Genomic DNA, 23866 nt, shown 5'->3' on the forward strand with positions numbered 1-23866 from the left:
ATCAGGAGGCGGGGTCTGGACGACGTACGTCTCGCCCCGCCCCGCCGTTGGGAGGCAAATAACCAATAGGAGAGTCTGGGCGGGGCGGCGAGCCAATGGCGCGGGCCGGTTTGATTCAAAGGCGCTTATAAAGCGGTCCCGAGAGAAGTCGTCCAAGTAGCGAGTGTGGTCGGGAGCCGCGGTCGCCATGGCCTTCCGGCTCGAGGTCCCGGACGAGCTGCCCGCCGCCTGCCTGTCCCCGTGCGGGCCGCCCAACCCCGCCGAGCTGTTCAGCGAGGCCCGGCGCCTGGCGCTGGAGGAGCTGGTGGCGGGCGGCCCCGAGGCCTTTGCGGCGTTCCTGCGGCGCGAGCGCCTGGGCCGCTTTCTGAACCCCGACGAGGTGCGGGATGTGCTGCGCGCGGCCGTGCGGCCGGGCGGGGAGGGCGCGGCGGCGGCGGCGGCGGCGGCCGAGGACTCGTTTGGCTCGTCGCAAGACTGCTCCTCGGGTACCTACTTCCCCGAGCAGTCGGACCTGGAGCCGCCGCCGCTGGAGCTCGGCTGGCCCGCCTTCTACCGGGGCGCGTACCGGGGCGCCACGCGCGTCGAGGCGCACTTCCAGCCCCGCGGCGCGGGCGCCGGCGGCCCCTACGGCTGCAAGGATGCGCTGCGCCAGCAGCTGCGCTCCGCGCGAGAGGTGAGCGCCCCCCCTCCCCGGGCCGGACGAGGCATCCACCCCTGGCTAGCGGGGGAAAGCGAGGGCAGCGGAGAGCGCGGGCCGAGCGCCCCCCGCAACCCGGGCCGGACCGGGCATCCACCCCTGGCTGGCGGGGGAAAGCGAGGGCAGCGGAGAGCGCGGGCCGAGCGCCCCCCGCAACCCGGGCCGGACCGGGCATCCACCCCTGGCTGGCGGGGGAAACTGAGGGCAGCGGAGAGCGCGAGCCTCCCCCACCCCCCCGATCTCCCGGGGTCCTCGGCTCGCTCCTCTCCCCGAGTCTCCGTCAGATCCTGGACCCCCACCCCCCGGCCGCTCTTTATGGCAGGTGTGGGTGTGGTGGGGGGGAGGGGAAGGGGTCCCCAAGGATGCTGCTTGTGCCACCGAGTCAACTCCTTTAGTGTTCGTTTGCCTCTGGAGAAGGAACCAGAATTGTTTTCAGTTCCAAGTCTGCTATCAGTTGAAGCCAAATTTTCCTGATCCCACTTTCAGTAGCGGCTTAGGACTTGCGTTACTCCACCCTCGCCTCTCCTAGGGGGAAAATATCCCTGAAGATAATCCCTTCTTCCAAAAATCTTATGGGACATGGGGGATCAATTACTTCTCATTAGTTACACACTTTTTTTTCCCCCTTTTCTTTTGCCGGTCCTGGGGCTTGAACTCGGGGTCTGGGTGCTGTCCCTGAGCCTCTTTGTACTCCTGGCTCCACCATTTGAGCCACAGCACCACTTCCAGCTTTTTCTGAGTAGTGTATTGGAGATAGAGAGTCTCATGGCGTTTTCTGCCCTTGACTAGCTTTGAACTGTGATCCTCAGAGCTCGGCCTCCTGAGTAGCTGGGATTACAGACATGAGCCACCAGCACTCAGCTTAATTCTATACATCTTACGTTGTTGTTAGCAGCAGGAGTGTTAGAGTCTGTCTCATTGCCTTTGGCCAGGGACTGAAAGGAAATCGTTGCCTCTTGTTGAATGAGAGGGACCCAGATTTGCTTTCCTATGGGTAGAGGTTGTTCCAGGTAGTGTTTGTCTAAAATACAGATAACCTCTGTATTACATCAGCCTTTATCCACAATAGGCTATGGTCCTAGTGTTTGATGCAGTGTGTGTTAGTGGGAGAAGGGGAATTGCAGGGGTATAGCAGTAGACACCATTGTTCATAGCTAAAACCAGCATGATTGCTGGTGGGTTGCAGGCACATGCTTGTGGGCTGTGCCCCAGCTTTTTGGCTTTCTGAGTGTGTCAGGGAAGTGGCAGGCAAAGTCCCAGGCATGGTAAGACTTGGTAGGCCCTGTGCCAAGTGGTGACTGGAAGGAGAAATCTGTGCATTAAGTTGGTCTGAGACAGCCAGGTCCAGAGGAAAGAACCTGTGTTTTTGATGTTGGCTCCAGACCTGACTGGCGGGGCTGCAGACTCTAACCTGGTGCCTTGCCTTTGGAGTAGCGAGAGTGTGTCATCCCATAGTGCTTTGGGTGGGCTGAGGGTCCTTTGGATGATGCAGACATGCCTGTGTATTCCTTCAGTTAGAACGGTTGGTTACTAAGATGAAGGAGGCAGAATTGTGGGGTAGGTGTGCATTCCCAAAGCTCACCTCCAGGAGGGGAACTTGAGTACTTGAAAAAAAAAGAGATTTCCATGACAGAGATAGGGAATGCATTCACCTTCCACCCAGCCCCAAATCAGAGTGGTAGTGGAGGGGCACTGAAGCTAGATCTAGAAGGAAAACTACAGTATGGTCATGAACAGGCTTAGAAGGGATGGAGGCTGCCTGGAATGTAGACTCCCCTCATCTGGGGTGATCTGTAATACATTCCTGGATAGAGCTTCCTGCCTTGTAAACAATCCGTGCCCTACTCCTGTGGTTGGCTCTTTTCTCCTAGATTTTGTATTGGAACCTGGGTAGTTTAGCCTGAGAAAGGTGACACCTTAAAATCCAACGAGTATTTTTAATGCATCTACCATATTGCCAAGTTGCTGCTGTGTTCAGTGCCTACTGTGTATCACACAGCTCTCTGAAGAGAAAGCAGTTGGATGGAGTAGAAGAGAGGGGCCATGAGACGAGGGTACAGGAAGCGTGAGCGGGACTGAGGGCTGTGGTGTGGCTTGCTTTTGTGCTCCAGACCGTGATAGCCAGGGCAGATGGTGATACTACCAAACTGGAAGGAGGGTAGGCTGAGGGTAAAAGATGTAGGTATGAGTTGGATTTGATTTGGAACATAATTGAATTCGAAGATCCAGATACCATCTCTTTTGTTAAAAAAAAAATTGCCCAAGTGAAAATTGCTTCCTCTTTGTTAGACAGCATTCTACAGTTATTTTGTCCATTTTATAATGAGACTAGGTTGTCAAGAGAGTGATGGAGCCAGACCTCCACCCGAGGCAGACTTTGGACCACAGCTAGCACCCATCCTTTCCTTGTGTCCTCTGTGGAGAGAAAGAGCTGGCCCTGTAATTCTGAGACATCCTCAGATGGGTGGGGAGAGGGACTAGAGGGCTAATCTGGTGGCTCTTAGGTGCTGCAACCTGCAAAGCTGTGCATTGTGTTTTGAGTTGTGCATTGTGTGTCACTCTGGCTACATCCTTTGAAGTCATTGCCCGTGACAGCAAGGACGGTGAAGGTGCACGTCTCAGGTGGTGTATTCTGATGGTAAACATGATGATGACATGCACGAGAGTGCTGTGAAGGAGCCCTTTTCCTGGATTATCTCACTTAATATCCTCCCAGTGCTGGGAGGCGGCCACAGTGAAGAAAAGACCCAGCACCCAGAGGTTAAGTAACTTGCCCAAGATCAAAACCACATGATCCACTGTTGAGGTCAAGCTCTAGTCGGGTGGATCCCACCTTCTTAATTACCTTCCTTCCCTGAGGAGGAAGTATTGGTAGGTTGGAAGTTTCCAACAGGCTGAGGGGTTTTTGTTTTTTAATTGGTTTCTTAAAGATTTGGACTTTTCATCTCCATCATATGAATCTATAAACAGGACAATGATTATGACAGAAGACTAGTCTGGTCAGTTTTAAAAGGGGGGAGGCATTAAATAAGCAGAGACCTCAACCCATCAGATAGAGAAGGTTGTTCATGATCACAGGACACTTGAGGTCCCTGGGGTTTAAGTTTTATAAATTAGCATGCAGTTTGCTCTCTTCAGGGAAGGTAGAGCCAGTAACTTGAAGCAGAGGAGTATGTGGAATTGTCTAGTGGGTGAATAAGAACTTTGAATTCCACATGGAAGGTCCCACTTAATGATCAGTGAGCTTGGGGCCAGGCTGCATGGGTACAGGGTCAAACTTAGGAGAGTGCCCTGTGAAATTTTGTCCTCAAAGAGGAGGTGTGGGGTCAGCCTGAATTATCTGGGTGACTCTGGAAGGGCTCCGTGACCAAGCTGTGGATATGGGAAGCCAAGGGCAGTAGCCAATGGCTACTGACGGGACTGAATCCTGACATTGTAGCCCAAATGCCTGTTTCTGGGATAGATTTTATCTAGAAGTCCTCTTTCAGGCTAGGGACTCTGTATGGGGCCTATTGTACACCCTCCTCTATCGGGCCTCATACTTTTGGAGGGGCAAGGGATGGAGAAGGGAAAGGTAGGAGTGGAAACTAGTTTGGGTGACTCTGTCTTTCTACTCAACCATTCTTTATCCCTGAATAATTGTGATGGGTTTTGATCTGCCCTTCCACTGGCTCCATTTCTGTGTGCCTTTCAGGGTGCAGGCATCTGTCACTTGGAGAAAGGCGCCAACTTTATGTGAGGCATGGGTTCAAGCTGACCACGTACCTGGCATTCTGTTGCATTTTACCAGAGCTGCAGGAAATACTGCTTTGGTGTCCCAAGGGGTTTTTGTTTATTTTTAAATTTGTTTTATTTTTTAATTTTTGTTTTTGTGCTGGTACTGAGGTTTGAACTCAGAGAATTGTGCCTGGGTTTTTTGATCAGGGTTAGCATCCTCCCACTTGAACTACAGCTTCACTTTTGGCTTTTTTGGTGGTTTGAGATAAGAATCTACAGACTTTGTCAGGGCAGGCTTTGAATTGTGCTCCTCACATCTCAGCTTCTGGAGTAGCTATGGTTATAGTTGTGGATCCCTAGCACAAAAATTTGTTTTTTTTTTAAAGGAGTTTTTGAATTATGCAGGATCTCTTTCCTAACACACTTGGTTTCAGAATCTACCCTTTCCTGCTGTAACTGGTGAGGTGTGACTCTGTCACTCAGTTCTTTGGTCTGTCCCTGTGCCAGTTAGTGCTTGGCTGAGCTGTGGCCTCCTTCTTGGGAGTTCTGGCTGGCCTCATTTATTGGTGTGATGGATTCTGGTGTGTTTTTCTTGACTTTTTTTCTTTTTGAGGCATCATCTTGCTCTGTTGCCCAGACTGGCCTTTAACTTGCATTCTTCCTGCTTCAGGTTCCCAAGTGCTGGGGTTACAATTATGCACCGCTGGTACTTAATTATTCCTGGCTTCTGAATAAGACTTCACACCTAAGTTCATCCTATTAGGAGATTCCCAACTTTTCATAGCTGTCATTCTTACCAGCTGCCATTACCTGTGTGCCTTTGTTCCAAAGGGTCCCCTTTTGTGTGACCTCACCGTTGGCCATCCTTTTGATGACCTGAGCATTAGCGATCTTTGCATAGCCAGAGAACCCTGCCTGGCGGACTAGCAGCCGAGGAATCTGATGGAGGCCCCTGTGAGTATGAGGATGTCCTGATGCTGGCTCTGCTGATCTTGCTCAACCTTGTATTACGATAGAATCTGTGCTGTATCAGTTCCTGTTCCAGATGCCCAGATCATCCCAGAGCTTTCTCAACCTTGCTGCTGTTTTGGCATTTGAGGCTGGATGATTCCTTGTTGTTTTTTTTTTTTGGGGGGGGGCGGCTTGTCCTGTGTGTTGCAGGATGTTGAGCAGTATCCCCAACCCCCACGCACAGGAGACCAGTAACAGCCTCCCACTCCAATAGTTGTGATGGTCAGCGCTGTCTTCAGAGGGACAGCAGGATTTATAGCCTTATGCTCAGTTTCTGTTCCGGATGTTGATTTGGAAATGGTGGCAAGGGTTGTACTTGTCAGCAGGCTGAGTGCGCAGAACTGCCCATTTAAGATCTCAAGCTTAGGCTGTATGTTGTATCCCAGTTTAATTTAAAAAAGAAGTTGCCAGATGTCTCCCCTGGGGGCAAGGTCAGGTCCTGGCGAGAACGCTTGGTCTGCATCATAGGATGTTGTCCTAAGACTCCAGTGTGTTGTGGCCACCGTTTGTCCCTTCCTTTTGATTGTGTGGATTTTAGAATCCACAGCTATTTCTCTTTAACAAGGTGGAAAAATATATGTAACAATATACAAAAATATACATAACCATTTTTTACTGTATAATTCAGTGGTGTTTGGGACATTCGCCGTGTTGTACACCTGTCATTACTGTTCATTGTACTTTTCCTTCACCCCATGCAGAAGCTCTGGGACTCTCAATTCTTAACTTTCCTGTGTCCTCTTTCTGGCTCCTGGCGAGCACTGCTCTGTTTTCTGCCTGCCATTTCATTTCTCCATTCTTTTCCTCGGATATCCATTAGGTAGTGAGGCAGCTGTGGATTATTCTTCGACTTCTTTATGGCTATAGGTTCAGTTCTCTAAGAACTCCAAAATGCTGTGGCTGTACTAGCTTTTAAAAATCCTTGATGTGCCAGGCTCAGTGGTATGCTCCTATAATCCCAGCATTCAGGAGACAGAGGCAGGATGATTAAGAGTTCAAAGAGTTCAAAGTGAGATCTTGTATCTTGTCTCGAATAACCAAAAAAGTTCTTTTTTTGTGTGCTAGTAGAGGGGCTTGAACTCAGGGCCTTATGCTCTTGCTTGGCTTTTTTGCTCAAGGCTGACATTCTACCATTTGTACTGTACCTCTACTTCTGGCTTTGTGCTGGTTATTCGAGATAATCAGCAAATTAGAGTCTCATGAGCACCAGCCTTGAGAAGGAAAACAGTGCCTAGACCCTGATTTCAAGCCTTAGTAGCGCGCACGCACACACACACACATGCACATGCGCACACACACACACACACACACACACACACACACACACACACACACACAACAGAACAAAACAAAAACCATGTAACACAGAGAGAAAATGTGTCTTCTGCCTCTGTAGCAGAGGCTGTCCAGGTGAGTAATAGTGAGTGATGGATGGGGACATGTGGTCAGCATGGGGAGTCCAGTGGCCAGGCTGACAGATCTTGAATGCATAAAAGGCTTTGGTGAATTCCAGGCAGGTTGCACATCTGGGTGGGAAGGGAGGGAAACAGATACACAGGGAAGGGGTGATGGACATGTCCTTCCGGCTTCACATAGAAGAGCTGGAATGGGGATTGGGATGACAGGCCCCAAGTGGCCCCTTGAAACTATACATTGCCTGGCCATATCCCTGACCAGCCCCTATGGAGGGCGCATGAATCACGGACTGGCTAGAGCAGGACTTGTTTCCAGGACACTGAGGCCCAAATAGATGGCTTGACTAAGGATGGTGCCAGAATTTGAACAAAGAATGCCAAGTACATGCTACTGAGGGCTTGCTACATGCCAGAAACTGCCAGTGGATTCTCTCAATCACCAGTACAGAATAGAGTGTTATTTGCATATTATAGAAGCCACTGTAACCAAATATGTGATGGCATACCTAGTTCTCAGAAATGAAGGAGCCAGGATCCAAGTCCAAGTTCAGATTCTGTTCATGGGACATCTTCCCCATGTCGGAGCTAGTCCTTACCATACTGTAGAGAGGGGGTGCCCTGTGGATCAGACAGCTCCTTGACCTTTGTTCTGGTAATTAGTTGTTGTTGCCACTTCTGGGACTTGAATTCAGGGCTTAAACACTTGTCTCTGAGCTTTTTTTTTTTTTTAAATTGGTCATGGGGCTTCAACTCAGGGGCTGGGCACTATCCCTGAGCTTTTTCACTCAAGGCTGGCACTCTATTGAGCCACAGTGCTACTTCCAGATAAGAATCTCATGGATTTTCCTGCCCAGGCTGATTTCAAACTGCGATTCTAAGATCTCAGCACTTTATGTATCTAGGATTATAGATATGAGCCACTTGCTTATTTCTGAGTTTTTTTTTTTTTTTTTTTTGCTCAAGGCTAGTGCTCTACCACTTGAACTGCAACTCTAATCTCAGTTTTTTTTCATAGTTATTCAGAAGTAACAGTCTTAGAGATTTTCTTGCTTGGACTGGCTTTGAACTGTGATCCTCAGATCTCAGCCTCCTGACTAGCTAGGATTACAGGTGTGAGCCACCAGCAACTGGGCTCACTTCTTACCACTGTAAATGGTCCTTTATGGTGGGCTTTGACCAATGTACTTTAGGGTAGGGTACTTGACTGATCCTGTCAGGATTCATTCATAGCACTAAGTTGTTTGAAGACTGGATGATATATTTTTTTGAATAATATTTAATCCAGCACTTTTTTTTTTTTTTTTTTTGCAGGTCTTGTGGCTTGAACTTTGGACCTGGTATTGTCCATGAGCTTCTTTTTGCTCAAGGCTAGCACTCTACCACTTGAACCACAGTGCCACTTCCTGCCTTTTCAGAGTAGTTTATAGGAGATAGAGTCTCATGGACTTTCCTGCCCAGCTGGTTTGAACTGTGATCCTCAGATCTCAGTTCCTGAGTAGCTAGGATTATAGGCGTGAGCCACTGAAGCCCACCAAAGGACATTTTATTTATTTACTTTTTATGCTAGTACTATGGCTTGAACTCAGGGCCTTGTGTTCTTACTTGACCTTGTCACTCAAGACTATTATTCTACCATTTGAGCCAAATCTCTACTTCTGTTTTTTTTGCTGATTATTTGGAAATAAGAGTCTCATGGATTTTTCTGCTGGGCTAGCTTTGAACCACAATCCTCAGATCTCAGCCTCCAGAGTAGCTAGGATTTCAGATGTGAGCCACTAGCACCTGACTCATCTGTACTTTTTTTTTTTTGGGTCCGGTCGTGGGGCCTGAACTCTGGGCCTGGGCGCTGTCCCTCAGCTCTTCAGCTCAAGGCTAGCGCTCTACCACTTGAGCCACAGCGCCACTTCCGGCTTTTTTCTTTTTGCTTATGTGGTGCTGAGGAATCGAACCCAGGGCCTCAGGCATGCAAGGCAAGCGCTCTACCACTGAGCCACCTTCCCAGCCCCCTTTTTTCTTTTTTTAATAGGTGGCTTTGCATTCATACAAACATTCTAGTTCTGGGCTGGGAAGGTGGCTCAGTGGTAGAGTGCTTGCTTTGCATGCATGAGGCCCTGGGTTCGATTCCTCAGCACCACATAAGCAAAAAGAAAAAATCCGGAAGTGGTGCTGTGGCTCAAGTGGTAGAGCGCTAGCCTTGAGCTGAAGAGCTGAGGGACAGCGCCCAGGCCCAGAGTTCAGGCCCCACGACCGGACCCAAAAACAAACAAACAAACAAACAAAAAAGAACATTCTAGTTCTGCACATGGCTAAGAATGTCCCTTTGAACATGCTTTCCAGCCTCTCCAAGTTTTCTTATCTATTTACCAGGGGTTAATGGGGTTTTCAAATCTCTAGGTATCTATCTCCTTTGGGCTTTTGTGCAAGAAGGCAAGTGGTAAAGACCCCTGCTGTGTATGATGAGTAAGTGGGCTCCATAGTTTTTGTAGAGATGGGGGATACCGGTGATCTGTCCTCTAACACGAGGCCCTCTGAGTGCCTTGGGGCAAGTCAGTCAGTGGTGGGCAGCTGAGGGACTGAGTTTGTCACCCAGGATGAGGATGTGGGATTTGACACGGGTGTGACCACTGCAGATGCAGAAGCCCCAGATGGTTGTGGGGCCCAGGCAGCAGTCCAGACACCCCAGTTTCTAAGCGGCTGGATGTTTCCTCTGTAGATAATCATATTGGGGCTGGTTGACAGGTGGGCACAACTCTGGAGTAGACTTGAGAAGTCACCCCATGCCCAGCTTTCTAGCCCTGAAGGGGCAGGCTTCGCGAAGCATGGGCTGGGAGTGGCAGTGTCTAGGATAGCTGTAGGCCCATGGGTGAAGGCTGGCTAGCCCCTTTAGGGAACAGGTTCAGTGGCCTAGACTTGGCTAGTGAGGAGGAGGCCGGATCATTGCCTGTGTCTGGTTTAGCTGTACAGAGTGTGGAGGTGGAGAGACACAGGAGGATGGGTATGGGGATCTCCTGCTGAATGTCGCCACAAAGAAGACTGGGCCTCCTGGGAAGATAGGTCTCCTGAGAGTCCTGCTTTAGCTGAGAGTTCTGCTTTAGTACAAAAAGAGGGTGTATTGGGTTCCATAAGATTAAAGAGAAGGAAACCCTCCTCTCCTCCATGGCCCTGAGGTGTCCTGCAGGGATTAGGGACCAGCCTCCAACCCAGTCTGTGGGAAAGATCGAAGCTTTAGAACTAATGAACCAAATAGCAAATTACATACTCATCAGACAGCATAGGTGTTAACTATACAATTGTTCTGTTAATTGGTGAATCCAAGTTCATTTTGGCTGGCATCTTGTGCTCTGGGCTCTGTTCCCAGTCAGCCTCCAGCAGCCCTGTCCAACACTGCTAGCTGGTGCCCGTTCCATCAGCCCCCAGGGTATGCCAGAGTGCACCACGCGGTGTCACCCCTTGGCTCTTCCATCTCATCAGACTGGGTTCTCAGGCTAGAGGGACACACATCCTCAGTGCCCGAGGCTGTGCCAGGCTTATGGCTGCACAGAAGAGTAGGCCATCAGGCAAAAAGATCTCTACATTTCCCTCATTGGTGCCCTGCTGTGCGTGTGACTCTGATTCTCACACCTGTGTTTAAGACCCCTCTGCGTTGCTCCTCTACCTGCAACCCTCATTGCTTCTTACCTGGCTACTGTCAGAAGCTTGCTCACTGCTTTTTTTTTTTTTCTTCTTCTGGGTCTCTAATCAGAACATTTGCTGAAGTCTATTAGCCTAACAGTTGTCCATATACCTACTGTGTTGCAGGCACTTAGTGTGTGACCCAATGTCACAGTCTCGGTTTCTTCTGTCCTGTTGGATTCTCCACTTTGCATTCTATTCACAGCCAGTGTGGAGGAGGATTGGCATTGGTTTCTGGTTGGCATTCAGGGACCTCTTACCATTTTGTTCATTTATCCCTCTTTCCTAGTCACGTCCTATGACCCCACCCCCTCCCTTTCATGCATACTGTATGTTTCAGCCCCAACTCTTCCCTTCCGCTCTTCTGAGGCCTTATGTCCAAATCTTGTTCCTCTCTGTGATTCAGCTCAGATTCCACCTCCCTCAGGAAGCCTTCTACATCTTACTTGGTCAATATCTGCATGCCCAAAGGCAATCATCACTGTAAGGAGGATGATTGACAGCTCTCCTAGTCTTGTTCTCTTATGAGGTGCTTTCCTGCATCTTGTGTCTTGCAGCCAGCTCTGCCTACTGCAAGGACAGGGTCAGCCCATAGTAGATTCTGAGGAACTGGCTGCCTAATTGAGCATATTATTTCATGCTTGCCCTGAGCTAAGCCCTGAGGATTAAATTTACAAAAGTCCTTTAACATAGCTGCTGCTGTTATCCATATGTTCCAGAGGGTGAACTAAGGCTGAGAGAGATTAAGAAACTTGCCCATGGTTATACAGGTAGCAAGTGGCAGAACTGAGTTGTGTGTCCTGGCTTTTCTGTCTTGTAATTGTTATGTGATCTAAATGAATACTCTCAAAACATGATGCATGGAAGCCATGGGAGGATCTATACTTCTGAAGATGCCACCAATGAAGGAAGAACATTTATTGCTTTTTATTTATTTCATGGTACTGAGGACTGCACCTAGGCCTTCTCAACTGCTCTACCACTTGAGCCACCCCCACCTTCTCCTTATTTTTTTATCTGTGTGTGGTGGGTTTTAGCTGTGCCCTTTACCCAGAATTGCTCATGGCTAGGGTACCTTCAAGATCAGATGGGGAAAGGAGGGTAGCCAGAGATCCTGGTCTTAGATGGTTTTCAAGGTCCCTCATCTGAGTAGATGAGACCCTAGTGTTTTAGAGAGAGACAGCAAAAGGGCCTCTTTGTCTTTGCATTGCTTCTTTAATCCTGAAGATGGGTAAGACTGGCCTGAGCCCTGTGGGACCAAGAGATGAATTGGTCACAGTTAAAGGCCACTGTGGAGTAGAAGGAGAGAGAATTAGAAATCTCGACATTCAGAAATAGGGTTAACAAGATTCCAAGAGACCTGGGAGTCTACTGTTGAAAAACCAGGAGGAGGGAGGAGCCCTGACAACTCCTGATTGCAGAATAGCTCCCCAACTTTGTGATCCTAGTTTGCACCGCCAACTCCTGGCTTGGCTTGTAGGGGCCTGTCTGCAAGCTAGGATGTTTCCACACCCCTCTACCCTGCCAGGAGCTGAGGGCCATGGTTTTAAGCCTTTGTAGGGGGTGATTAGAAACCCTAGGGCTGCAGCAGTTCTTGAAAGGAGCAAGTAGAAGCTGGTGGGTGTCTCCCTGTAAGTAGCTGTCAGAACAGCTGTAGCTCTGGACCAGGAAAGTGAATGCCTGAGTGGACAACACAGGGTCTTCTGGACTTTTGTGTATAGTCATTGATTTTTTTGCTGTAGACCTGATCTGCAGCTAAGGAAACAGACATTCAGAACAGCTGTAATTTGCCCAAGGACACATGGCTGAGAGGCAGCTCTTAGCTGTAGTCTCTTGCTAGGTGTAGAAAATTAATTATTAGCAGGCATAAATGAAGTGACATTGCTGGGGGGCGGGTGCAGGTACATGGAGAGAAAGCACTGATTGGAGGTTAAAGGCAGAACTTTGTTGGTCTTTTCTTTTTTTTGGTGCTGGTCCGGGGGCTCAAATCAGGGCCTGGGCACTATCCTTGAGCTTTTGTGCTCAAGGCTAGTGCTCTACCATTTTGAGCCACAGGTCCCCTGGGCTTTTTGGTAGTTAATTGGAGATAAGAGTCTCACAGACTTTCCTGTCCAAGCTGGCTTTGAGTAGCTAGGATTACAACTTTGAACCACCAGTGCCCAGCTTAAAGGCAGAACTTTTAGAAACTATTCCTGTGGTCTTGTGGACTAGTACTGGAAAATGAACTACAAAACCACAGGAGCCATCTTTTATGGAGGAGAGAGCTTTTGGTTAGAGAAGGCCTACCTCATGAAAGGAATGCTAGGAAGATTTGGTGTTGGGAAGGCAGAAGATGAGAAGAGCTCTGTGCCTCATTTGATTGGTTCAAGCTGTAAGTTGATGATGGATTGGATGGGTTTTTGTACATCATAGTAAAAAATCAGAGCTCATGATCCAAAGTCAGTATTCAAAACCATAGACTTTTTGTGTGTGTGTATGCTGATACTGAGTGAATTTAGGGCCTAGGTGCTATCCCTGAGATGGTTTTGTTCAAAGTGATCTCCATTTGAATCACAACTCTGGCTTTTTTTTTTCCTGGTTAATTGGACATAAGAATATCATAGACTTTCCTGCCTGGGCTGGCTTTGAATCATGATTCTCAGATCTCAGCTTTCTGAGTGGCTAGGATTATAGGTATGAGCTACCAGCATCCGGCTATTTGCTTACTTTATGGACCGAAAAGCAGTAGGAAACACAGCATGCCCTAGATAATGGAGTTGGCCCAGAACCTACACGGCTTGCTTATCTGAATGGAGTCTGGAGGATGATGGTGTTTAGTAAAGTAGCAATGTTGAGTGGAACAGGTTCACAGGACAGGGCAATGACCTCTGTATTTGTGAAAAATTTGCCAGTGTGGTAGGGGAAGGCAGTGGGGATGTGAGCTGGGCCAAGTCAAGACTTTCAGACAGGTGTGTCTAGGGGTCTTCAGAGGTGGAAAGTAGTCTATAGTGAAGCAGGTGAAGGAACGGGGAGGACTGTTGGAGGATAGACTGCTTTCCTGCCTCTGAGATGGGGTCTGTAGGGTATTGTGCTTAGGAGCTGACAGCTTGCTCTTCCCTCTGCTTCATCTTATAGGTGATTGCCGTGGTGATGGATGTGTTTACAGACATTGACATCTTCAGAGACCTGCAGGAAATATGCAGGAAACAAGGAGTGGCTGTGTACATCCTTCTGGACCAGGCTCAGCTGTCCCACTTTCTGGACATGTGTATGGATCTGAAAGTACATCCTGAGCAGGAAAAGGTTAGTGGTAGACCATTTCTATTCTTGTCACAGTCAACAAATATGATAGAGCCCCCCAGTCTCCAGGTGGGTGGTGGCAGCATCTTTCCAGCAAGTTAGGGAACTAAGGCTAAGGCCAAGTCATTTGCCTGGGATTCCACAGGAAATGAACAATACTTTTGATCCAGTCACAGGTATTGATATCTGTGATACTTAACATACTTAATACCTCGACATTCCCCTTCTAAGTATCTACCCAAGAGAAAATACAGGTCCACATGAAAACTGTATCTGGATGTTTATGGGAGTATTATTCATAATAGGCAAAGGATGGAAACAATTCAGTGCTTATCAGCTGATAACTGGGAAAACAATATGTTGTCTATTCAGCCATCAAAAAGGAATGAAGTCCTGACCCATGCATGACATGAATGAACCTGAACGTATGTTAAATGAAGGAGCTTGTCACAGAAGACACATATTGTATGATCTCTTTATATGCAAGACCAGAGTAGAGATAGAAGGAAGACTGGCATCCGTATTGGTGGGAAAGGAGATGGAGGGATCAGTGGGGTGGTAGCTAAGGGTGGCCACCATGTGTAGAACTCCAATTCTGCTCTGGGCAGTGCTTTAACAGATGTTATATAATTAGTCCTTTCAGGGGCTCCATCGTAGAAGTGATTGTCCTGATGTTTTAGGTCAGGCAGTGATGACAGAGCCCAGGTATCCCCTGCTACGATGCCATGGGCCTGGCGTTCAGTGCATCTACCTGCCTCCAACTCTTGTGCACCTAATCACTGCTGTGTACTGCTGCTCTTCTTCACCATTATAAAATTAAAATGTCCTTTTCTTTAGTAATGAAAATAAGTATTTAAACATAAAGGTATACAATCTATCGGTTTGGTTTCCATGGTAGAAAAGGCAAGAACAATTGTCATTTATTTCAGAATCCATTAAAATTGCTCACGCTGTAATCCTAGCTACTCAGGAAGCTGAGATCTAAGAATCCTGGTTCAAAGCCAGAGCAGGCAGGAAAGTCTGTGAGACTCTTATCTCCAGTTAACCACCAGAAAACTGAAGTGGCACTGTGGCTCAAGTAATAGAGTGCTCACCTTGAACTGAAGAGTTCAGGGACAGCGCCCAGGCCCAGAGTTCAAGCCCACGACCGGTGGTGTGCAGGTGATATACAGAGGGGTTACAATTACTTCAGTCAGGTAAAGAGCACATTTCTTTTTGGACGATGTCACTCCTTCCCTTGCTCTCTCCCAGTTTTTCCCTCTTGTTCCTACAAGTTGTAATAGTTCATTTTCAACATCGTGTCTAGTGAGTACCACTGCTGCACAGAAATCTTTTTTTTTTTTTTTAGAAATGCAACAACATTACCTGTGCCCTTCAGAATTTATGCATCATCTATTTGGCGGGTACTGTCCTCAGTAGTAGGAATAAAGCATCCAGGAATGCAAAGAATTTGATCTTTGGTACTATGGATTTCTGCATGGGTCACTATGTTACTGTCTTGTTGTTACCTAGCAATTTTGTCTAGAAAATTCCCACCATTAATCTTCTCCCAGAAAATCAGAAGATTGGGATTCTCCCTTGAGAAAGCAGAAGATTGGGGTTACTTAGGTAGTTACTTGTCACTTGTGCCACACTAAATTCATGATGGAGGTCTGATTGAGACTTAGAGGCTGAATGAAATGAGATAGCCATGTGATCTAGCAATCAGTTTAAAAATGAGATCTGGTGGACTCAAGGATCATGCAACTCAGGAATGGGAAACTGGAGTGCTATCCTATAACTAGGTGTTAGAGAGCCAGAGAAGAGATGGAAGGAAGGTATCAGCATATAATTCCAACGTGCTTTCTGTAATTAAGGCTGTGTCCGAGCACTGCTGGTTGCTGCCTTCCTGGTGGTCCAGATCCTCTGTAGGAGAGTTTGAAGGAGGTATGTAGCTCTGGCAGCCTCACCTTTTGTAGTGGGTTAGCACCTTCCTAAGGAGATGGGCACCGTCTCCAACCCCCATCACCCCATTGCTGGAGAATCTGTGCCCTCTCTGGGTGCCCTCTGCTCTGGGCTCTGGTGGTTCAGATCACTAGATTATCTTGTCTGTAGGAACTTGGGCAGGTATTCATGGGCAGGTATCCAAAAGTACTTTGGCCTGCATAACATTAAGATGTGTGTCAAAAGGAAAGATACACAACCACTCCTGAATCTGCTCGTAGTGGTATTTTTATGCCTATTACATGTTGATTCTTTAAGACTCAGGAGTCACCTGCTTCAGTCAAGCCTTCCTCCTGACAATTCCATGTGGGTATCTATGAAATTTTCTACTTTTTTTTCCCTTTTTTTTGTTGTGGTATTGGGGTTTGAACTCAGGGCTGCTTTGTACTTGGTAGGAAAGTACTGCTTGAGCTATACCCATGGACCTTTTGTTTATATTGTGTTTTGGAGATAGGATTTTACTACCTCTGCTTTGGCTGTTCTTGAACTCATGATCCTCCTACTCCCACTTCCTGAGCAGCTGGGACTACAAGTGTGTGTGTGTGTGTGTGTGTGTGTGTGTGTGTGTGTGTGTCTGTTCTTGAACTCATGATCCTCCTACTCCCACTTCCTGAGCAGCTGGGACTACAAGGGTGTGTGTGTGTGTGTGTGTGTGTGTGTGTGTGTGTGTGTGTGTGTGTGTGTGTGTGTGTGTGTGTGGCTGTTCTTGAACTCATGATCCTCCTACTCCCACTTCCTGAGCAGCTGGGACTACAAGGGTGTGTGTGTGTGTGTGTGTGTGTGTGTGTGTGTGTCTGTTCTTGAACTCATGATCCTCCTACTCCCACTTCTGGGACTACAAGGGTGTGTGTGTGTGTGTGTGTGTGTGTGTGTGTGTGTGTGTGTGTGTGTGGCTGTTCTTGAACTCATGATCCTCCTACTCCCACTTCCTGAGCAGCTGGGACTACAAGGGTGTGTGTGTGTGTGTGTGTTTTCATTTACTTTGAAATAGTTTCAGAGATGGGGCTGGGAAGGTGGCTCAGTGGTAGAGCGCATGCCTTGCATGCCAGAGGCCCCGGGTTCGATTCCTCAGTACCACATAAGCAAAAAGAAAAAAGTCAGAAGTGGCACTGTGGCTCAAGTGGTAGAGTGCTAGCCTTGAACTGAAGAGCTGAGGGACAGCGCCCAGGCCCAGAGTTCAGGCCCCACGACCGGACCCCCCCCAAAAAAATAAATAAATGAAATAGTTACAGAGGTAATATTAAGAGTACCTGAATACACTTTATCCAGAGTTCCCATATATTAACATCTTTTGAATCTTAGTACTATAATATCTCATCTTCAGACCTTATCTCTCACTAGTTATTCCATTAGTGCCTCTTTTCTAGTCCAGGGTCCAGTCCATAGCTACACCTTACATTTACTTGTCAGGTATTCTTAGCTCCTTCATTCTGGAGCAGTGCCTCTTGTCTTTCATGGTGTGATGATGTTGAAGAATAGTAAGCAGTGTTGTGTAGAATTTAGCCTTGTCTGATGTTTCCTCCTGGTTCAGTTCATATGCATTTTAATAAGAATACCACAGAAGTGACATTCTGTTTAACCATAGTGTTTCATTTTTAACTTATTTTGAAATAATATTAGGTTCACACAGTTGCACAGGTACTACAGAGACGTTCCATGGGCCCTTCATCTGTTTTCCCCAGTGTATCTATCTTATGTAATTGATAGTCCAATAACGTCAGGTGGACATTGGCATTGCTGTGATGTGCATGTGTGTGTGTGTGTGTGTGTGTGTGTGTTGTGCCATGCACATCCAGACAGAACTATTCTGCCACAGGGTACACACACACACACACACACACACACACACACACACACACACACACACACACACACACACACACGCTAATTAGTAGCCTCAACAATAAACATAGGAAACTGACATAGAGAAGACTATAGGTAGAGTGACATCACTTAGGGAATACTAGGCTAGTCTGCTGAGTGTGTTGTTTGTAAATGGTGACTCTTAAGTCACATAGCACCAGCAAGTTTGTTTGGGAATTGTAAGCTAAGCCTTTTGGTCTTACTCATTTATTCACTGAATGGTAATCATTGACTTCTTCATTGATTTTTCTTTTTTCTTCCATTTCCCGGCCAATAGCTGATGACAGTGCGGACTATTACAGGAAACATCTACTATGCAAGGTCGGGAACCAAAATTATTGGGAAAGTTCATGAAAAGTTCACATTGATTGATGGCATTCGAGTGGCCACAGGCTCCTACAGGTATGTTTTTAACAAGTGCATTAAGTGTATTGTTAACCTGAATTCTTCAGAAGAACAAGGTAAACACGTCTTGTTCCTCTCAGTGACAGGCAGCCTTTGTGACTCAGCATTCCCAGGTGTTCACACCTGTGTGTGAGTTGGCTTATTCCAGCCCCTTCCATTGGAGGTGATTGGTGTGAGAGTCACTTCCCTTGCCATCTCCACAAATCTAAACTGCAGAAGTTAAACAAGCACAGAGAACATACAGTCAGCCTTAGATTCAAGCCTTGGCCTGGGCCTGACTAACTGCCACACCCAGCCTTAAAGCCTGGTTCCTTGGGGGTTTGGATCCCATTTGCCCTGATTTCTGAGGATAAAGGCATGGCAGGCATTGACATCAATATGGCAAACAGACCTGAAGCTGTACCTTTATACTTAACTCCTTTACCTTGCTTTCAGACTTGTGATATAGTACCTTAGCTGAGAAAATCTTGGCTATGTTTCAGACCACCCTGAGAATCTTACTTTTGTGGTGTCTTCAGGTAGAGAGTAGGGAGGCTGAATGAGGGGGAGAGATCAGGAGATGTTTACATTCATCTCTGGAAGTTGTGTGGTTTCATAGTTGTGTGTTTTGCCACTTCCTCTGACATTGTCCAATTGTAGCTGTGGGGGTGACTGCAGAGTAGAAGAGAAAAATCCCCTTTTGAAGAACCATGCAGCCTAGAGTGCCAGCCTGGGCTTTTGGCAGATGGGGCAAGCAGATCAAGAAGCTCTTGGTAACTTCCTTTCCAAACAGAGTTAGATCTCTTCCTTGAGATTTCCTTTTATAAGAAATTTATCAATATCAGAAGAAATAAGGTTTTCATCCAAAGTAGGGTTTATCCACACTAATGAAACTTACCTCCAAATGGTTTTTGGCAATTCTAAAACCTAAAAACACAAAAGCTAACCTCCACAAATGAACTACTCCCTCATGGATGGTATTAACTTCCACCTTATAGTCCTAGTGCTGAGTGGCTGTTTTATTACCTCACTGATGTTTTTCTAAAGAATCTTCCTGCTGGGTGCTGATGGCTCATGCCTGTAATCCTAGCTACTCAGGAGGCTGAGATCTGAGGATTGTAGTTCAGACAGTGTGGGAAGAAAAGATCCCATGAGAATCTTTGTTTGTTTTTTTGTTTTTTTGGGTCCAGTCATGGGGCCTGAACTCTGGGCCTAGGCGCTGTCCATCAGCTCTTCAGCTCAAGGCTAGCACTCTACCACTTGAGCCACAGTGCCACTTCCAGCTTTTTTCTTTTTGCTTATGTGGTGCTGAGGAATCGAACCCAGGGCCTCTGGCATGCAAGGCATGCGCTCTACCACTGAGCCACCTTCCCAGCCCCCCATGAGAATCTTATCTCGAATTAACCACTCAAAAACTGGAAGGGGAGCAGTGGCTCAAAGTGGTAGAGGGCTAACCTTGAACAAAATTGCTCAGGGACAGTGCCTAGGCCCTGAATTCCAGCCCCCAAACTGCAAACAAAAAAAAAAAGGAAAAAAAGAAAATTCTTTTTCAAGCTTTGAAGGTAGTTCATAAGTAGCATCTGTATTAGTAAGGGTTCTTGGTTGTAAAAGACAGAGTTGAAACTATGTTTCAGGATCTCTCATTAAAGCATCTTATTTAAGGTAGGCAAATATCTGTTATCAGTGTAGTGACTACAGTGCACCCTTGCAGGGTGATACTGACAAACACAGACTAGGGAAGTGTGGGAGAGTACATTTGGTTGTCAGCCTCTCTTGACCAAAGGCTTGACTCTGTCTCGATTCTGCTTTTCTCTGGCTGAACTTTACTCTTCGGTTGGCTCTTTCCCTTTGATGGCAGAGACCCTGGCTTACATATACACCTTGTAGTAGCTGTTTCCAAAGTGAGATTCTCTTCAAAACAGTACTGGTATGAATTTCTGGGAACTTATAGGCCATCATGGGGCCTTACGCCCACCCAGGAATAATAATCCCTGAATCTAAGGAGATGAATTCACTGGGCAACCTGGGCAGTATGTCCACCCCTGTTGAACTTAGATGGGCACATAAAGCTTTCTCCTGTTAACAGAAATAGAGATGCGGGACAGGCAGGGGCACAGGGGCAGTAATCAGCTCTTAGTGTGTTCAGTGTTAGGGTAACAAATCATCTCCTTTTGCAGAAATGGAAACCATAGGGACAAACGTGGTGTCAGGTACAGGCCTAATCTATGACCTATGAATAGCTCCCTATTGTGGTACTGTTAGTGGGTTCATCTCTAAAAGAGAACATAGCACTGCCTAAATACTTGAGAGTCCCCTTCTCATTTTTAAAACTCTTAAGACTGAGGATCATGTGGCTTTTACCTGTTGATTAAACAGTTGGTCTGACTTTTTCATTTACACACACACACAAACACACGTTCTATACTTCTGTTTAGGTGTGTTGATGTCACACTGAATTGGTCTGTATGTTACCACCAACGTTGTGAATATTAAGTAGCAGAATATGAGCTTCATTATTAAGACTGTCAGTAAACTGAAAGTCCTTATCCTTACCAGCTTTTGTTGTCTGTTTTTAATTTTTCAGTTTTACATGGACGGATGGCAAATTAAATAGCAGTAACTTGGTAATTCTGTCTGGCCAAGTGGTTGAACACTTTGATCTGGAGTTCCGGATCCTTTATGCCCAGTCAAAGCCTATCAATTCCAAACTGCTGTCTAACTTCCGGTTCCATGGCGGGTTTTACCACCTGGCAGACCGGAAACCGTTGTCCAAGACGCTCACGCTGGGCAACTTGCTGCGCATGCGCCTGGACAAATTGTCCAGCACACCCAAGAAGACACCTCTAGGCCCCGGGACTACGGGGGCTGGGGAGGATGCTCAGCGCCAGGACTCGGAGGCCTCCACCATCAGCGAGGATGACTACCTGCACAGCCGCCAGGATGACCTGGACAGCAGCCAGGGGGTCCATATTGCCACCCAAACAGAACCAGGAGAGGAGCTGGCTGCGGTGAGCGTGAGCGAGGTGGGGACACAGACCAGCTCCAGCACCGCCTCTGCGGGGACCCAGACTGAGGTGGCCACCAGGGCTGTGAGCTCCCAGACTGTGCTGTGGGCCAGGGAAGCCACCACGCAGACAGATGCTGAAGACAGCAGCCTCCCTCTCCAGGGACCCCAGTCCAAAGATGGGTCACCTGTGTCAAAGATGTCTGTGTCCAGGTCGTCTAGTTTGAAGTCATCCTCCTCTCTGTCTTCCCAAGGCTCTGTGGCCAGCTCCATTGGCTCCCACACTTCTCTGAGAGCCACCGACCTCCACAATCCTGGGTACCCCAATTACCTGGGCACCCCGCACCTGGATCTGTGCCTGAGGGACTCGCTGAGAAACTTGAATCAAGAGCGACAGCATCACCTGACCGGCATCAGGTCTCGCCTCAACCACATGCTGACCATGCTCTCCAGGAGAACGATCTTTACTGAAAACTACCTTAGCTTTAGCCCCGGAAGTTACACCCGAGCCTCAGTGAATGTGGTTGCTATTAGAGATGTCCCTCTCTTTTCTACCCATCAATGATTCTGGGTCCAAGTACCAGCAGTAGGCAGCACCTTACCTTCCTGCTTTGTAAACCATCGCAGGATTCCAACTGTTGCCTGGCTGTGAGTCACCACAAGTGACTTGAATTCAATTTTATTCTGTACATTACATGCTTTTCTTTTTGTATCATAGAAACCAAAGATTGGTATTATGGCTTAAACACTATGGGTATGGTTTTTGTTTTTTTCACATTTTAAAATGTTATTACTTAAATATGTAGGTGTTTTAAGGTTAAATCATTGCAGAGGAAATGTTCCATGTTTTTCTTTGTGTGTATACTCTTCTGCCTTAGAAGTCTGAGTCACTACTGTTTTTAGGATCAAAGTTCTGTTTAGAAAAGTTTTGCTGTGGTTTGTCTCTTAAATGTATATTCTTAGCATTAAGTGTTGACTGCTTGAGCACTTTTTTTTTCCTGACATTTTTGTCTTTTATCTTTAGGAATATGTTAAAAAAAAAAAAAAAAAAGCACTTGTAGGTATCTGTGCAATCAAGTGGGAAAGAAATGAATGGTCCAGATTGTAAAAGGGAAAAGATGCCACCTAAAGTTACTTGATGGACTGGAGATGTGACTCGAGTGGTAGAGCGCCTGTCTTGCAAGGATGAGGTCCTGAGATCAAACTCCACTACATCAAAGTTGGGGTTCTGCCATCCATAGCATGGTGAAGATTGATGTCACTCTGTTTGAGTGGGCACTTTGCCGTGGTAGTGGGCCTCTAATGTGCTCTTGCTTTTGTGTTTTCAAAGAAAAACCTGAGCTATTTCAGGGAGGACATGGGTTTTCTGCCTCTCTGCCAAAGGAGTCCTGGATGCCTGCTCAGCATAAAGTCTAATGGCCCCATGGGCTTCATTTCATCAGATGGGTTTATTGGCTGTAGTTTAGCAATCTCCCATCCCAGAGCAGGGGCAAGAGAGGACACTGACAATTATCCCAAATTCCTAGTCCACTGGCAAGCAATGTAGCTGGTTTCTACATCCTGCTAATCAGGATCAGTATAGTTGTGGAATCTTATTTTTGTTTTATTCACATGGACAGACAAAAGAAAGAGAGTTAACTTGTGGCTTTCTTGTTCTGGCTGGCTAGAGCAGAAAAGCTCTATAATAGGGAAGGTACTGGGGCTGGGAAGGTGGCTCAGTGGGAGAGTGCTTGCCTTGCATGCATGAGGCCTTGGGTTTGATTCCTCAGCACCACATAAGCAAAAAGAAAAAAGCCGGAAGTGGCACCGTGGCTCAAGTGGTAGAGCGCTACCCTTGAGCTGAAGAGCTGAGGGACAGCGCCCAGGTCCAAAGTTCAGGCCTCATGATCAGATCCCCCCTCCCCACCCAAAAATAAATAAAAATAAATAGGGAAGGTACTGCCTGCTGGGTAGAATGCTACTGCACCAGGATCCAGAGTACTCCTGCAGGTTTTCATGCATGTTGTAGGACTCCCGGCTCTGGTCAGGTTATGTGCTGGGTTAGTGAAGCAGATGTGTGGAATCTGGTCTGTATTTGCCTGTAACCAACTCTTATCTGCCTACAAATAATATGGGCTAAGCCTCAGGTAAACTCATTGTTATCTGAAGCCATTTGCAGTCTTAGGCCTTTTTCTGTGTGCAATCTTAAGCTCTCACAATAATGTAGTAGACAGCTTTGTAGGCTAGACAGCTGTTACCAATTTTTTTGTGTGTGTGTCAGTATTGGGGCTTGAACATAGCTCCTCATGCTCTTCACGTGCTTTTTTTGTTCAAAGCTGGTGTTCTATTACATGAGCCATGCCTCCACTTCGTTTTTTTGCTGGATAATTGGAGATAAGAATCTCACAGATTTGAGGATTTGTCTGATGCTAGGATTACAGACATGAGCCTCCACCATACCCAGCATTTTTTCCAATTTTTAGATGGAGCTGAGGGTCAGATTAAATAGCACATTCAAGGTCCTATGGCTGATCATGTGAAATTTGATGACACAAGAACATAAATTTCCCGATTCCAAGTTTAGGACTCTGTGAGGTCACTGCTTCTCTATATGGAGTAGGGAGGCTTTGGAGCATTTTCCTTGACTAGCAGCAGTGGTGATAGAAAGTGGAACCTTAGCCTCAGGTACAAATGGAGGTACAGAGCATTAATTTGTGTGACCATGCAATTTAATTCCATATGAAAATTTCACCCTTGTTTCTATGGAACTGTTAATAGGATTACATGTAAAAAGATGACTCAGGGCTTCTCAACGGGGCAAATACTGAGCCTGTCATGCACATACCTGACCACACTAACTCG

The 23866-nt window shown here is 47.0% G+C and overlaps 1 protein-coding gene across 1 annotated transcript; it reads left to right on the top strand.

Moving 5' to 3' along the window:
• The first annotated feature begins 187 nt into the window (after positions 1–187).
• Fam83d (family with sequence similarity 83 member D) lies at positions 188–21994 on the top strand. Its single transcript, XM_042694265.1, has 4 exons — positions 188–673; positions 13627–13794; positions 17915–18039; positions 20606–21994. Exons 1-4 carry the CDS (start codon positions 188–190, stop codon positions 21588–21590), a joined length of 1764 nt encoding a protein of 587 aa, XP_042550199.1. The 3' UTR covers positions 21591–21994.
• The last annotated feature ends 1872 nt before the right edge of the window (positions 21995–23866 follow it).

The sequence above is a fragment of the Dipodomys spectabilis genome, unplaced genomic scaffold (assembly GCF_019054845.1).
Source record: "Dipodomys spectabilis isolate Male_0828 unplaced genomic scaffold, ASM1905484v1 ptg000175l, whole genome shotgun sequence".
Taxonomy (NCBI): Eukaryota; Metazoa; Chordata; class Mammalia; order Rodentia; family Heteromyidae; genus Dipodomys; species Dipodomys spectabilis.